The sequence below is a fragment of the Artibeus jamaicensis genome, unplaced genomic scaffold (assembly GCF_021234435.1).
Source record: "Artibeus jamaicensis isolate MK-2021 breed Jamaican fruit bat unplaced genomic scaffold, CSHL_Jam_final contig_76, whole genome shotgun sequence".
Lineage (NCBI taxonomy): Eukaryota > Metazoa > Chordata > Mammalia > Chiroptera > Phyllostomidae > Artibeus > Artibeus jamaicensis.
This window is the reverse complement of record NW_026521954.1, coordinates 13541147-13558550: the sequence shown is the minus strand read 5'-3', so window position 1 is coordinate 13558550 and position 17404 is coordinate 13541147. Positions and strand designations below refer to the sequence as shown.

The 17404-nt window shown below is 49.1% G+C and overlaps 1 protein-coding gene across 1 annotated transcript in view; it reads right to left on the bottom strand.

Annotated features, from left to right (window-relative positions):
- Positions 1–1239: 1239 nt before the first annotated feature.
- Positions 1240–17404, bottom strand: part of LGI2 (leucine rich repeat LGI family member 2) — a 28449-nt gene continuing 12284 nt past the window's right edge. Inside the window, exons 7-8 of the mRNA XM_037155529.2 lie at positions 11344–11508; positions 1240–4381 (exon numbers count right to left, since the gene is read on the bottom strand). Coding sequence (XP_037011424.2) covers positions 3564–4381; positions 11344–11508 — 983 coding nt within the window. The 3' untranslated portion in view covers positions 1240–3563. The remainder of the gene's footprint in view (positions 4382–11343; positions 11509–17404) is intronic.

Genomic DNA, 17404 nt, shown 5'->3' with positions numbered 1-17404 from the left:
TTAGAGAAAAAAAAACACGTTCTTGTTTGTCTTGTGGACATTGTGACAAGAACCAGATGCATCTCACCCTCAGCGTCCGCCCCACAGGATGTGAGCGGAGAGAGGACCACGCCAGCTAGAAACCCTCTTTAGAACAGAAAACTATCTGAAACTTCTGGAACACATTCAAGGGTGGGGGCGGGCCGGTAATGGCGGTTCCGTGGTGTTTAATTGTTAAATGGTCCAGTTGGTGGGATGGTGTCTATGCAGCACTATTTTCCTTCGGGCCATGCACATTTTGTGGCACTTTTCATTTTATCTCAAGGTGCTGCTCTATTCAAAACCACGGTTAGAATGTTTTTGCTCAGAGAAGACAGCAGAGGCGCAGAAAGAAAACGCAAGGCTTGCTGCTCAGAGGGAAAGTTCTGTCTTGCCACTCCCTACTGGCTAATTTGGAGTGAAAATTGGCTTAAAATTTCTGTGTCTATTTCCTTCTCTCTGAAAACGGAATGAGGTCTGACCTCCAATCAACTGAAGAACTCCTTATGAGCAAATGAGATGAACACAAATATATGTTAAAAAATATAAAGCTTTGCTGAAATACAAGTTGGTCTTATTATCCACCGCTCATGAGCACAGCGCCATCCACACGGAGGGCTTATTTTTAGAGTCCTGATAAGAGATCTATTCCTGACTCCATGGCATTTGGGGACAAGTCCTTGCTTTAAGGCTGTGTATCTTGGCCACTTGGCCATGTGGAGGGACTCGGTGTGAGATCCTAGCCACCAAGATTGTAAAGAGATAACGAGCTGAGATGATCGACCAGTGGGTGGTGGGAACGGATGGAGAAAGAAGCACGTGCCCTCCTAAAGCTACCTCCACAGGGAGGGTCCCCATGTCCCCTGGGTTCGGATTTTTGTCGTCGCTCAGTTTTTTTCCTCTCACATTATTACTGGAAGAAATCTTCTTGCAGAAATTGTTTAAAACTTGAGGGACTCTTGGGATGGAGCAGTAAGATTAATGAAGCAAAGCTTCCCTCGCATCGCGCCAAGAACATCTACACTCCTTCAGTAAGTCGGCCAGAACAAATATCTCCTCCCTCAGCGCCGGGACTCTGCGGGCTGCAGAGTCGGATCCTGTCTAAAAGCTTTAGACAAGCAGGTAAAAGAAAAGAAACCCTGATTGCAGCTGAGTGGCTTGCCCACCCTCTCACCCTCCAACGCCCACCCCCATCATAAGCTTTAGATTTTTCTCCCTGTCTCACATGGACTCAGCAAGTCCCTCCACCCCTGCCCACACCCAGCCCAGCACCCTGTGCTCCCCGGTTTTCAAGGTTCTGGACAATGGTGAGCAGGTGGTGAGTGCACGTGGTTAGCCCCTAATTCCGCCCTCAGAGGTGAAGCTGGGAAGCTGGTGCGCAGCTGCATAGAAGCAGCACTGTGATGATGGCCCAGGTGCCTTCCCTGCAGACCTCTGAATCGGAACTTCATTTTGATCTGGCCCCAGCACCGCCTAAACGTCTCCTAGCTGACTGTTTGCCCAGAGCCTGTTTTCTCACCCAGCCTTGCTTGAGGGCTGCCAAGCACCAGAAAAAAAAAAATAGTTTGCCCATCTTGACAGCCCGAGGAATAGCAGGGCTAGTCCGCTCTCACCCTCCCCGGTGAAGGGATCTGGGCGTGTGCCGTCCATTCAGACAACCAGGAAGGCACAAGAACGCAGAAGAATCACTTGCACTTTAAAAGAGAAAAGCCCACCACGTTTCTCCTGTTTGTTTGGTGCTGAGTAGGAATGTTTCACGCAACGAAGCCACTGCGTGTGGATGAGTTTGTTCATTAAAATTCCTGGTGTCCTAAGCTAGAAGCCCTCGGTCTGCAGTCCCAGAATGTACCCAAGAGAGCTGCGGTGACATCAATGCATTGCTCTCTGTGTGCTATTTATTGCCTCGATCTGCGTTGCTTAAAGTCTGGAAACAACAAACACATTCATATCTGCGTCCAAATATCTACCTACTCGCGAGTTGGCCAACAAAAAAATCACTAAAAGAAATAACAGTGCAGTACAATGATTATGCTGTGCTCATAGCTAAAAGTTGTGTGTTCCTCTTTGAGAGCCACTTCTGAAAAGCATTCACTTGATATTCTCTGAAGAGACCCAGCTAACCAGGCAGGACATCCCCCAGACCCTTCCACAAAACCAGACTCCCCTCCCCCACTGCCCCACGATAACAGTGGTCTACGCCAGAGAGGCCCGTTTGAAAGAAGCCACCTGGGCCCCTGGGTGCAGACCCACTCTGTGGGATTCAGCTCCACAGCTGGTCCCTACTGATCAGCTGGTCCCCACCCCCATCCTGTATGGGATGCGCCCCCTGGCAGCGCATGGCCCGCACTGAGCTAAGGACAGAGAGAGGAAGGAGCGTGCCGTCCAGAGCACCCCACCTTCTACAGTTTGGTGCTGTAGCACCTTTGGGAGGGCTGTGTTGGCAGCAGCATCAGCACCTCAACCAAGCAGACTGTTCCGTGAGTGGGGAGGTACGCAGGTGGGCAGGTAGGTTGGTTGCTATTTAATTACTTGGAATATTAAGCTGCCCAGAGAGCAGACATGCATAAGTCAGAGGGCCATCGCTAGGTTTCAAAGTACGCCGAGATTTGTGTCAAGCCCTCCTTGACGCCACAAAATCTTACTTCAAGAATCCTCCCCAGGTGGCATACCTACTCTATCACTCTACAGGACAGAATGAAAAGCACCTTGGGTCTCTGGGCCGTCTGCTGGTTACCCGCACCCTCAGAGGATGGGGTCAGAGAAGCAGGTGAGTCCCAGAGCGCATCAAACGGGCCCCGTTGCTCCAGCCACCACGGGGGGCAGCTCTGAACCACAAGAAGAGGAGAAACTCCTTTGTTTTGCTCCTGGGCCCACAGCCCGTGCTGGGCCTAGACATGTATCAGCAGAATATTTTTTTTGTAGCAAAGGAGGCAATTTGTTAAACACTATTTGTTGACACACCCATGACAAGCATCCATATGAGCCAATGAAATAAATAGGGTTCAGCTAATAAGGGTGGGGGGTGGGCTTGGGAAATTGGGATGGCTCAAAATAGCATTGCTGAGTGTTACCAGATTTTTAAACTTATCATCAGCAAATCTTTTCAGCTGACTTTGGCTTTAAGAGTCGTTACCAGAAAGATTGGTAAGACAGGATGAGAAAGGCCCATGGTTTGTTTGGTCTTTTTAAAGAAATGTTCATTTTAAGAGTCGTCACATCTTATCCAATTTTCTCACTTAAAAACAAAACAAAACAAAAAAAGCACATTCCTTTCCTAGATGGTAAGAGTTAACACTGTACTCTTTTCTCAAGAATTACAGGCTTTACGATGTCTTTGTAAATGGGAGAATGGGCAAGTCATGCAGTCAGCCAATAAATGCAATCCCTGATTAAAATGTGAGTTCTAAAAGTTCGAAAACTTCTAACTATGTCCCCGATGCATGTTTATTGCCAGACCTCTGCACCTGGCTGCGTTTTAAAGATTTGTCCTCGTCCTGTCTTGGGACAGCTACTGCCACGCATCTCTCAAGTTCACCCAGCGCCCTTCACAAGCTTAAGTCAACCACAATGTGCTCAAAAATCTTTGTTTTCCCTTTGAAACTGGATGCAAAGAAGAAATCTCTCCTGTCGGTAGAGACCGCTGTGAAGCAGCGAGGTGCCTGCACATAAATCTCCTTAAATTTCTTGAACAGCTGCTTCTCTTTATCCCACTGATAGATCTGAGAGAACGTGTAGTCACTGCCCAGGGCCAGGTAGTGGTTCTCCTTAAAGGAAAAGGGCTGCAGGGTCATGGCCCCCCGGGAGGGGAGAGCCTGGATCTCCACAAACTGCTTACTGTTCCACCTCATGACCCTGGAGTCCCCGATGAAGCGGGTGAGGGAGAGGTAGAGGGCGTTCTGCATCCGGAAGCTCTTCACGGCCAGCACATCCTCCATGTTGGGGATATCACTGTGGGGGACAAACTTCTTGGAGCTTTTGTTCCACTGCAGGATGATGGGGACCTGGGAGCGGCTGGACAGGATCAGGTGCGACTTCCCGTCGATGTCCACGAACTCCGCGTCCGTGTCCCTGAACCACTCGTGCAGGGACTGGTAGGAGTAGAACCCTTTGCTGTTCCATTTGTAAACCGTTGACAGGCCGGCTTTCGAGCTGTCGGCAATGACAAAGAATGTCTCGTCATCTATCTGAAACAGCTCGATGTCGTTGGGCTTGGAGATGCGAGAGACTTCGATGTCTTGGAATTTGACAAACTTGGTCCAGCTCTCGTCATACTTGTAAATGTGAGAGCCACCAAAGAGCTGGGCCACCACCACAAAGACCTGGTCGTCGATGAGGATAGCCTTACAGCCCACGATGGACTGACCTGTGCTCCAAAGGAAAGGAGAGGGGTTAGGGCAGCCATGGATACAGGTGCGCCTCCACGGTGACCCTGGGATCCGGGGGAACTGCTGGTGAGAAATCTGTGATGGGGCGGCCCCAATGGAAACCATAAGAAAATTAAACCATTGGAAAAATGAACAAAGAATTACCATAGGATCCAGAAATTCTGTCTCTGGATCCTTGGCCAAAAGAATTCAAAGCAGGGTCTTGAAGAGAGATGTGCACACCCGTGTCCACAGAAGCTTTATTCACAATAGCCAAGAGGCAGGAGCCACCCAGGTGTCCACTGAGGGATGAATGCACTAATAATGTGGGTTTTCCCTACCATGGAACATTACTCAGCCTTTAAAAGGAAGGAGATTCTGATACATGCTGCAGGGTGGATGGACGGTGAGGACGGCAGCCAAGTGAAACAAGCTGGTTCACAAATGCACAAACGCTGTGTGTGGTTTCACTCGGATGAGGGACCGAGAGCAGTCAGACCTGCAGGGACAGGGAGTAGAGGGGGGGCTGTCTGCTCTGGGAGGAGGGGGCAGTGGGGAGCTGCCGCTCAATGGCTGTCGATTTTCAGTGTTTCCAGACGAAAGGGTTCTGGAGTGCGGCTGCACGGTAACGCAAATGTACTAAACACAGCCGAACGGTACACTTCCAAATGGTTAAGGCGGTCAGCATTATGCTATGTCTGTTTTCCCATAATCAAAGGGTTTTAAACGCTCTTTAGTACATGGTGGCTCCATAGAAATAGGGAAGGGCTGGCTGCCTGGGTCCCTGCGTCTTTAGAGGCAGGCATTCAATTCAGGAAATTCACGGCCACACCAAAGGGATTGTCTTCATGCTGTTCAAAAAAGTACTTCCCAACTCCACAGGGCAGAATGAGGCCATTAAATGGGCGCCCTTTCTGGGCTGGTCGGGGTGGGGTTGGGGAGCTGGTGTTAAAGGGAGGCCTGAGGCCTCATGGGCAGGAGGAAAAATTGCTAATAAGGGCTCTTGAAGACATTCGGCCTCTGCTGATTTCCAGAGCTAAAGGAAACCGAGGCAGCATGGTGTTAAACCCTATGACTCCAGACCAGTGGCTCAAGGTTCCAAATGAAGCCCCGCACCTGAAAAGCTTTGTTGCCCTGAGCCAGTCATCTGGACTCTGTGTACTCAGGCTCCTCGTCTATGAAACGAGACTAAGGATGCAGCCAGCCCTGACCTTACAGGGCTGCCGTAGAGACGCAGTGAGACGTGTCCTGGTTCAGGTGTTAGTCCAGAGCATCCACACACAGGAAGGAGTCGATAGCTAGTAGCTATCATTACGGAGTCACTGAGGCAACAGTTTCAGTGATCAAAGATTTAGCTCCTTGAGAGGCTGCCCACCACACAAACACCCGTAGGATGAGTGATGATCGGGAGATCTGCCTCAAGTAGTGCAAAACCAGACCTTCGAAGCAAAGAGGGAATAACTCGCATGAAGTCTGGGCCACCTCCCACCACCCTCTCCCACTCTGCTTTCAGACCCCAGACAACCCCCACCGTCCCCCCCCATTCCAGCCAGCAAGCAACAGCACCCCCATGTTTCAAAAGTATTGACCCTCCATCTACATCATTTTATTAAAAGTTCTTTCCTCTAGTTTTCTAGGTAATTTGGACCAAAGTGAATTTGATCTGTAAATTACAAGGGAAGCCACCCAGTTTCTGTCCTTGGCAATAACTTTGGAGGCAGGCAGTAGGTGGCTTTTACACCGATATTAACTTTTATCTTTCACTACATTGCCTTCTTGCAAGAACCTGGTCCCTTTCCTCTGCTTCTTGCATTTTTTCTGAGTATCGAAGTTTTAAAAGTTCACCAAAGCAAGTTTTAAAAATAATAATAATAGGTAGCCTTTATAAAGTGTATACTATGACCAAGCACCACACTACGCACTTTATATGTATCTTTACTTATTTAATCCTACACCAACCAGATGAGGCAAGTACTAGTGTTATCATGGTCCCCATTTTAGAGAGGTTGAAACTGAGGCATGGAGCTTATGCAAGGTCACACAACTAGAATGTGATCGAGATGGGAAATTTATCACTAACTAGTCTGGCTCCAGTCTACACTCTGTCAACAACACACCAAAAGGCACAAAAAATAAAAATAAAAATCACTGGTATTGCAAATGCTGAAGTAATACTTCATATCTTGATGTATTTTCTTTAGTCCTCAATTTATGCTCACATTCAAATGCACTTTTTTAAGAATAAATGTGAGCTTATGGGATGTATACATGGGTTTCTTATAACCTACGTGCTTCTCACCTGACTGGTACGTTGTGGCCATTTCCCCATGTTACTGCATCTTCTATAACTAGAGTTTTGACCACTACCCAGAACTCTGCCGCATGAACGCACCATAGTTGAACTAGTCCCTATTGTTGGGCATGGCAGTTATTTCTAGCTTTTCATTATTGTGAGTAACATGCTTCCTTGTAGAGAAATCTTTTTTGGAAAACCATCTGGCAGTGTTCTTCAGTGTTTGCTGAGTCAAACATTGTGCACATTTTTAAAGGCTTCTGGGCTTAAACTACCAAGCTGCTCTTCGAAAGCTGCACCGACTCCCCCACCCCCCGCCGACTCTAATTGAGAGTGCATGCTTCTGGTCTCCTTCCTGAACTGCCTGGCCATGGAGGTCCCTGCTGCCCAGAAGCACCCTCCTGGCCTGCCAGCTTCAGCAGAGGAGCCTGGGAGGCAGAAAGAGCTCATTCTTTAGGAATGTTCCACAATGCCTCTGTGCATGGAGGTGCCCGTAGGAGTGGAGATCATAGTGTGTGCACACGTGTGTGTGTGTGTTCTAACGTAGGAAAGAGAGACTAGAGACTGGACCATACTTTGTACATAGAAATCAAAAGGCAAACAAAACAAGTCAAAATTAGAAGAGCTGAGAAGAATGTGGAAATAAAAAGGAATAAACGCTTGGGGTGAACACGACCTTGGGTTTCCCTTGCCCCCTAGAAGATGATGCCCAGCTGGAGCTGGCTCTTTTGCCCAGTGCTCACTGGGGTCACAGGGAGGAAGCAGGCGTCCCTTCCACTCCTCAGAACTCCAGTCTCGCCGGGCCGGACTGAGAAAATCCCGCCCAGCCCCTGCCTGACTCTGGGATGCCCCTGTGACCAAACAAGATGGCAAAGGAGGCATGCACGCCCCGTGAAGGGAAGCAGTCCACATTCACCATGGTCTTCCTCAGGACAAGTGGTCGCGTGGCTGTTCCCTTGCTTAGCCATCTGCCCGGCACATGCGTGCTGCGGGGCTTCCTTCAGGCCAGGCTCAGGTCCAGCTGGCCACACTCCTTCCTGCACGCAGGGGTCCACCTACTTCTGCAGACGCCCCTTCCCCTGCCTCCCTCAGGCCCTTCCCTGCTGGTCCCTGCCAGTCCCCAGGCTAATGAACATTGCAGAGAGGTTTTAACTGAAGTCAAAGAGTTAGGGTCTGTTGGGGAAGGAGGCCTGCTCCTGTCTCTTTTTCCCTGTAAAGTGGAGACAGTAGTATGCATGTCAAGAGGTTACGCAGTTTATGACAGAAAAGGCTTATAAATCACTGCATACATAGATGTCAATTGTCTTCCTCTCAGTGAAAATTGTGTGGCGATGAATGTAATCTGTGTTTAACAGAAACTCATGTACTGAGGGAGGAGAGAAGGCAGGTGTTTTATCCCAATCAGGTCATCAAGGAGTGCTTCCTGTAGGAGGCTGCATTTGAGCCTGGAGACCCGGGTGAAGGGAGAAATATAAGCAAGTGAGATGGCTGAATTGTAAGCTGTGATCCGAAATCAATAAATGACGTAAAATAGGCCACACATATCAGGCAGGCGTGTTGGGACCCTGCTGCGTGGATCTGTGTGCTTTCGTGAAGAAGAGTAAACGCTCTGCAGCTGGCAGCTTCCCCTAGTGGTGGTGGCAAGGAATGGAAGTCAAATACCTATTTCTTACTCCCCACTGATGACCCAACATTCATCGAGGAGTTACTATGTACTGGGCTCTGTGCTAAGTGTTCTACCCATTACCCCCATTCCATTCCCATGGGCCTAATAATGCTACCATGGCCCCATTTTACAGATGAAATGGGAATTCATGAAATTCCAGCTATAAAGATCTGCAGCCACTTTTATCAAACACCCGTGTGATGTCCATGCTTGTAAACTGTACCACTGTTGGAGCTCATTTCTTGAGCTTGGCTGTGAAGAGAAGCCCAATGAGCTTCGTGACTGACTGCCACCTCTCAGACTCAGACTTCGAGACTGAGGGCCCAGGAATCCCTAAAAACTAGCAAGGTCCAGCCCTGGCTCTGGCCATGGCCACACCCACTCTGACCTCACTGACCACTTCCTACCCCCCACCTATGTGGCCTCCACTGGGTCCGGGCCTTTGGTGCCCACCTGAAATTCTTGCAACAGCCTTTCAGCCCTTCACTCTCTTTCCACCTCTGTTCCTCCTCCCACAGGCCACTCTCCACCCAGCTGGACCCAACACACCACTCTGCTAGGCACCCGCCTCTTCCTGGGCGGCCCTCCAATCTCTGCACACAGTCCTCCAAGGCTCCGCGGAGCCCTTTGTAAGACCTGCAAGGCCCCACGATAGACCCTTCTTACCTCTCTGACTTTGTCTTTGCAACTCTCCCCTGGATCGTTTTGTTCATGCCACACTGGCCTCCTGAATTGCCCAAACAAGAGACCCTCCCACCTCTGGATCTTCACACTGCTGTTCCCACTGTCTGGAATGCTCCTGCCCAAGTTCTTCATGTGGATCAAGCCCTCAGGACTCACAGGTCTAACTCAGATAACACCTGCTCAGTGAGGCCTTTACCATCTAAAATTTCAACCTCCCATACCCGCCCACCTTCATTTTGCTTCTTAACATGCTGCTATCTAAGTGTTATACGTATTACAATTATTTGTCCTTTTTCTTCTCTTTCTCACTCTCCTGTTAGAATGGAAACTTCTTGAAGGCAGATGTCTTCATCTGGCTTGTTTGTTGCTACGGCCCCAGCACCAAGACTATGTCTGGCTCAGGGTGAGTGCTCTAGGAATCTCTGTGAGTGAGTGAGTGAATGAATGAATGACTTGAACTCAGGCGTGCCATGAGCACTGGTGAGGGGCAGTGCCAGCCCTTCCTATCCATGCACCAGTGACAAACCCTGGGCTCTGCAGGATTATCTGCAGAAGTCACAGTGGAGTGACTCATCCACAATGATGTGGAGAGGAAGCCAGCATGACGAGCTGCCTGCCCTGCGCCTGGCACTCGCCAATCCTCACGGCCTCCACCTAGGGGGTGTAAGCCCATTTTGCAGATGAGGAAACTGAGCATAGGGGGCCAGCAGGACTTCCAAGTACATGGCAGAGTCAGGAGTAGAACCCACATTCGTCACTTTTCAAAACCCAAGCTCTTCAGAGTCTGGGTGCCAGCTTCCCCTTGAATGGAGGGCCTTCGTCCTCTACCTGAGGGCAGACAAGCCACAGTGTTACCCCCAGTGGCTGCTGTGAGTTTCCAATGAGACAAAGCAGCATCTGGCTCTGCAGGCTCCCAACCACCACTGGCAATGAGCGTGGACACTGAAAACTCCCTGCACAAGAGCAAAGCATCACTCTACTCCCACCTCGTATCATGGCAGAAGGCAGGGGGGCCAGCTCTCTCACCCCTTACCTACCTTCCAAGTCAGGGGAAAAGAGGGAAAAAAGCACATGGGTAACGAGTCCCTCTCTTGCCTCCCTTTTTCCTTTACTGTGGACTCAGTTTAGGGTCCGAAGGCCTCAGCTTCCCTCTACAGGTTCACCTGCACTGCTCTGTGCTGAATCTGCACTTGGACAAGCGGGCTGCTCTCAAGAATGTGAGCTCAGCACCAGGTGGCCAGATGGCTCGACAGCAACATGGCTCATCTAAAAGGGCCTCTCGCTGGCATCTGTGTGCGCGCCTCACAGGCCTCTCAGGGCTGTGAGATGAGGCTTGTTACGACACTTTCCCTGCCTCTCTGCATCCTGCACCTGCTACGAGGCCACTTGGTGCCGGAGAGATTCCTGGGAGCCTCCCCGTCCAGAAATTCTGCCTAGATACGCTTCTCGCTGTAACAGCAAAATGCTGCTCTAACTCCAAATCGGGAACCGCTAAAGGAATTCTCTCAGGGGGTAACAGTTGGGCCACTGTGATGCTGTTTATAAAGTTAGTAGCATTATCAGATTGCACTTGATAAATGAGAAGTCTTTGAAATATTATTTTGACTTTATCCACTTACTTAAAAAGCGAGACCATCCATTTTTAGTAGCACTAAGACCCTGGGATGCCCTGATGGTGCTGAAAGAAGCGCTAACCCTTGTCCCAAAGGCCTGAATCTAACAGCCATGTGTTCTTATTTTGTTTGCACTTATTAAAAGGAAGCAGTGATCACCAGGACCTGGCAAGGGGGAAGGAAGAACAGCTAGAGGGTGTACATGTGTTTGCATGTGTGCTCACACGTGTCTGCATGAGCACTGTGTTGGCGCATGCCTGTGTGTACACATGTCTGTGTGCAAGCACATGTGTGTCTGTGTTGCATGTATGAATGTGTGCACATGTTCATTACGTGTTAATCAACTTTTAAAACGTCAAAGGAGTCATGTAGATGCTACAGAGCTGGTGCCCTCTGAGGCAGCCACGACCACTCAAGATCAAGGTGTTCTCGGGTCACTTCTCACCTCTCCAGGAAAATGCCCCCCACCATAGGCAACCGGTCACCCTCTCCCTTTCAAAAGGGTCACCAGCAATAAACAGGATACCACATGAGGCTTCTGGTCTCTCCAACAACGGGGCACATCGTGAAAAAAACAGAGAGACGGGGTTAGGCTGGAACAAGTCCCCCAAATCTAACCAAGAGAGAGAGCAAGCGGTCTCAGCAGAATACGTTCCTTCTCTTGCTGGAATGAGGCCCGCACATCCGATCAAAGCCACGACACACCTGTGATGTTGTCGTAGCTCCGGAAGTTCATTTCGATGTGGTCCCATTCGAGCACCATGCAGTTCTCCATGCTGGGCTGGGCGATGGCCACGTACACGTCGTTCTTGGAGTTGAACGTGTCCACCGAGACCGACTGGTAGGGCAAAGTCTGATGGACAACAAAATCTGGGGAAGGGTGTTGGGACAGAAAGCCTCCGTGAGAGCTCCTGTGGGAATGACCGACCACCCCCTTTTCTCCTCTCATCAGTTCCCCCAAAAAGGGGAAGGAGAGGACAGGAGAGAAGCAACGCAAACATCACAGTGTGCTTGGCTTTGGGGCAAGGTTGTGGCGTGCACAGGATTATCAGACTGAACGCACAGCTTCTAATACAACCTCTTTGAAATAAACAGCTGGCGGGTTTGGCTAAAAGATCTCAGTGTTTTAAACAAATTGGGTGAGACCTGGCTTTCAAAAAGGCAAGACAGAAGGGATGCCACAAAGCAGCATTTCATGAACATTCCTCCGTGAACAAGGGGGAACGTGGGTAACTTCATTTGGGGAACGCTGTATTTCCAGCCCTCTCAGGAGAAACCTTGGAAATACAGAGCCCTGTCTGTGGTGTTTGCTGTGGCGGGCCTCCAAACCTGATGGTGGGGTCCTTTTAGCCCATTAGCACACTCCCCTGCTCTGCAGCACCCGGCACGAAACTGTGCTGGTGGGGTCACAATGAAAAGTTGACTCCCAAATGGCACACTGCACATGTGGAAGCCAAACCAAACCCTCTGATACGGCCTAGGAGATTTATAAAGCCCCTCATGCAGGGGAATTGAGCATGTTTGCAGGTTCCTGGACCCAGTGCAGGGTGAGTGGCAGCTATGCCTGCGGTCTGGAGACCTACTGGAGTTTCAGGCATGTGCTTGACTCTTACATTTAGTAGTAAAGTAACAGCCCTTGTCCACATCACTCCCCTGACTCACTGTATTAGACCTTGGGAGGGAACATACAATCTCACCAAGGAGCAGGGCGCAGACGCTCTCAGGGGCACAGACCGTTGGGGGTGGGGGGGGGGAGGAAGCCAGAGAACTGATGCAGAAAAGGAAGAAAAGAACACTAGTAAAGTATAAGAGAAGTTATTTCTGTGGCCAGAGAGCTTTCCACGTGCACTGCTTCGTGGCAGGTTAAAAGCGCCCAGGACACAATGATGGGGGCAGTCTGGCTAAGGAAAGTCGCTGCTACGAAAAAGTCCTGGATTTGCCCATCTATTCCCATCCCGTCTTTAACAGTGCCCCCTCAAGTCCCATCTCCTCTGCAAAGCCTCCCCTGACCCTTCCAATCCTCAGGACCCTTCCTAATTCACTGGCACATAAGCAGGCCCTGTTGTTTACACCTTATTATTCACAATGATTGAATCTTCAACGTGGTGACATCGGCGTCAGATTTGGAGAAGTGGGAGAGAGCCAGAGCCTGGAGGGACTTCACAGAGCCAGGAGCCCAGATAGGCTGTGTCTGCCCTTGGGCACACAGCACGGTGCATCTCCTGAACAACTTTAAGGGCTTTAAGGTCAGACCTGGGGCCTATACTTCTCAGAGCCCGCATGGCACGACCCCATGGCACCCACTCAAGAAATAACTCTGACATGGAAGCCTCTTAAAGCTGTTACACAAAACAGGCAATAAAGGGACAGGCCACCCACGAGTGAGTAAAGAGGGACGGTGCTGAAGGAGTGGAGGCGGGAACAGAGGTGAGAGAAGCACTGAGCAAGTGCTGGCATAGGAAGCGTGGTGGCGGGAAGAGCAGGTGCCGGTCGGGGCAGTGACGATGGGCACGACTGAGGAAGTGAGGGCGACATGAGGCACTAGAAAGGGCACTGCACCTGGAGCTGGACCACCTGAAACCACTTCCTGCACAGGAGAGACACTGCGCACATGCTTACCCTGACAAGGCCTCAGTTTACTGATCCACACTATGGGTGCACTGGTGCTCTCCTCCCAAGCTTAATGGCAGAGGGACACATGGGCCAGTGTTGGTGGAAATGCCTACCTTGGGGCTTAGCACATTGTACTTGCTTAATAAATATGGAATTGAGGTCCGAGAAAGGATGGTCCACCTCCCCTGTCCCGGCCACCACAGGGCTGTCACTTGGAGGAGTGTCCATTTTAATGGGATTGAAGACAAAACATCAGAGCTGTGACTCCATCTGCCTGCTGAGTGACCTGGAGGAAGTCGCTGAACCTCTGCCTTGGTTTCCTCATTGTATATTACGATCCACACTCACTTAGACCTGTACAAAGTTGGCGCCTGGTGCACGTTAACTTTCAGAGGTGGCCCTCCCTGTGTACAGTTGGTGCTTAATCAGTGCTGCTGGCTCATTCTGAAGACTGTGGGGGGTTCAGGCAAGGACAAGGCTGAGTGGACGGTGCTCAAATGTACAGTGAGAAGAGGGAGAAGCAAAGCAGAGGCTGTCTCTGCACGCCAACAGCTAGAGGTAGCCAAGGGGGAATAGGGACAGGTGGCATTGTGGACGGGGCCTCATCTGTGGTCACCCCTTGGTAGTGTTATGTAAGTAACTATACAAGTACATATAGTTTTATGGTCATAGTTCCAATGATAACCTTAGGCCGCCTGCATGAAAATATGGAAGAGTCGTGATGGCCCCTAGCCCCAACCCTCTACCAACATCCCCAAAATACCACTGATCAGCAGTCAAAGAGCAAAGCAGAAAACGTCAGCCTTGGTTCTTGCCTGCTGGCATGGGCAGAACCGGTGCAGAAGGAGCACTGGCCTATGACTCAAGGCTCCTCTGTGCCCATGGGTCACTATATGGGAAGTGGTAGCAGGACCTGTCTGCACCCTCTTCTGGAGTTAGAAAAGGACTCAGAATACTGGTGCATTCTTTCAGTGACAACTGAGCCGGCTACAAAGGCATCCGGTGGCACCCCTCAGATCCACGTCTGCAGGAGCTTCTAAACACCGTGTGATCCCTGCAACACTTGTTCTAGTCTGTCTCCTGGCTACGCACTGAATTCTCAGAAACATGAGCATCTTCTTAAACACGGAGGTCCTTGAAAGTGATGACCAAAAAGTCAGCTTTTAATGAACAAAGCCCAGAATGAGAAAGAGCTGCCAGAGTGGACAGCATTTTACAAATCTAGCCTTCAGTGGTCTGATGATCATTTGTTTTCCCAAAACATCATCATATTTTCTATAAATTGAGTATCTAGCACAAAAGAAACTGTTACGTCATTCGACTCATAAATCCAGTTCTAAGGAGACTCCTCTTCCCTTCCTCCCTCCCACCCTGCCCCCCAATTAAAAAAGGAAGAAGAAGAGAAGAAGAAGAGGAAGAAACTGGGTGGAAGAAAATGCTGGATGCAGATGTACAATGTGTGTAGCGGGGAGGGGGCTGGAATTTAAAGATCTTCCATCCTCATCTTAATTTATCTTCCGCAAATGGCAAACGCACATTCATGTGGAAAGCGCTCAGAGAATGCCCATACTGATACGACACCAATTTACTAGTGTTTAAGTATTATTGGTATTCTCTGCAAAAGCCTGCCACTTCCCTTCTCGCTGGATTAGTTCATGATGTCAGTGGGACGCTTTCAGTTCAGGCGCGGCTCCCACTGGAATCAACAGATTTTTACACAGCTATTTATAGCACTTGCAGGAAATAAATTATACATGATGCCTATCCTGTTGGGAGAGAAACTGCACATTAATGCATTATTTCTCTTTGCATTTTCATCAGCCCTGAAATAAGGAGGCTAACAGGACCATTAGGATGCAAAATTCACTCCCTCTAAGGAATTTAGTGAATTATCCACCTAATGTGGGGAATCATGAGCAGGTAACAGGGATTTCTGAGGTGGTTAAAAATAGACTTGAGGTGGAGGGTGCTGGCAGGACGGTGATTAAACTGGAGAGCTGAACCGGTCCAGGGCTTGCTTTGTGGCACTAATTACACCCCTGTGCCCGGAACGGTATCTGCCTCCCTTCTTCCACCTGAAGAACTCACTCTTTGCAGGCAAATCTGAGCTCAGAGGAAAACAATGCTTAGGGCACCTCTCCTTAGTGGAGAGGTGCTTCCTCCCAAACCTTTGGCGAGGATGCGTTGACGGTACCAACTTGAGCATGGGCTTTTCATCTTCCTGAGCCCTGAATAAAGCGACAGAGGATGACGCTTGATCTGAGCAGAAGATGACGCTTGATCTGAGCAGAAGATGGGAGCCCCCAAACCTCCCAGTTATTAACCTACGTTTCTACAAGGCAGGGACTCTACCTGGGGACTGGTCACAACCAGGCTGTGCCATTGTTTTTCAGGATGGAAGAAACTGGAAGCAAGATAATTTGTCCGTGAGTCTTCAAGGGAGAAAATAACAGACAAGAGTCATCTTCTCCCTGTTACCAGGGGAGAGAGCTGACTATCTCAATTTTAATTGGAAGCTTTTTGGCAAATTATATATATGTATATGAAAGAGAATGCCCTAAAATGCAGTAGGGGCTCACAGTGCCCTGTGGATTCTGGCTGTAAGATGGATTTTGCACCAGCAACCCGGGTGCCAAGGCCCCTCCATTCCCCTGACAGTTCTCAGAGCCTGGATTGTTTTCACAGCCATCCACAGGGCTCTGGGGTCAGAAATCATGCTGTGTCTCGCCTAAGTTATTCCCCCACGCCCCAAGGCCCTCTAGAGCCCGTGCCATTTCTCTCGGAGCCGGGCAACTTTTCATCCATTACGACCGGGAGTGAACAGCACAATGGAAAAGCTGCTAACTTCACATGGGGGGTTGGAGAATGCTCCAGAAAACCTGGAGAAGAGGTCGAGGGTTTAGCTTAGGATGAGCTAAAGGTTTAGCATTGCACACCAAATGGCCTTGAATGCCACCTTTGGGTGCAAATGTCCTTGACTCGACCTCTGATTTATCGCACTGCCGCACAACACAGTAAATAACCCGCAAGTGGCCTCAGCTGGCTACAGGGCACCTGCCGATTACACAGCTGAACAAGCTCCCACTCCGTGATGAAAGACAAGGCCATTTCCACAAGAGGTGTTCTCTCAGAAAGGAACAGGACTGGTAGGGTCCCTTATGTACCAAGGTACCTAGAAATAATTTTTACTTTCTGACGGCTTGTTTATTTGGAAGACGGCAGCAGGACTGGCCTAAATGTGATATTTTATTCTTGAAGTTCTTTTGTCTTTTTAGTTTCTGGAACTATTTTCTGAGTTCTCATTCCTGCTACTCCTACTGACATGCCTGGAGGCCCTGTTGATATCAAATCTCAGCCCGCATGCTCATTTTTTCTAAGTCTGATGAGCAAGTGTCGTGCTGTGGATTGATCCTCTCTCCTTGACAAGCCAACTTCAGAAGCTGCGGCAACTCCGTCTACGCCCGCCACGTGGGGACACTCGCCTGCCCTCTACCGGGTGTGCAGAGTTAGAACAGTGGAGCCTGGGTTCTCCAACTTACTTCGTCCCAGAAGGCCTTTCGAGAGCCAAATTGCTCGAGATGGGAGAGGTTGGAGAACTGAGGTTCAACCGTATTCTAATTTTATCTTTATAGCCTAAAAAAGGTATAAACTGAAAACTTAACGCAGGCCCTCAAGTTTTCGGTTCATACAAAATCAAACTTTACACTTTCCCCTCAATATGAGTTGTTTCTTTTGACAACTGTTAACTTATATTTCTATTTTGCCATTGGTTATAATTTAGCTAATTATCTTTTTTTTTACCTGGAACTATGTACACAATTTATAGATTTTTAAAGTCTATAAACTTGAACTTTAAATATTCAATAAAATTCATAGAATTTAATCATTTTGGTTTCTGTGCACTAGCTTTCCACGGAAACCCAAACTGATTTGAAAGCGTTTTTGTGCCAAACTCACTAGTTTATACTTCATTCTTTTAAAAAATATCTTTTGAGAAATTTGAATTTTGTAAATAATCAACAAGACTCAACATTAAAGCCAGTGCAGTTAACAAAAATCTAAACCGTTGAGATATTTTGTTTGTACCACATCAATTCATATCTTTTAGAATGCCTGAGTTTTGCCTAAACTGCTTTTGATAGAAAATTTTTAC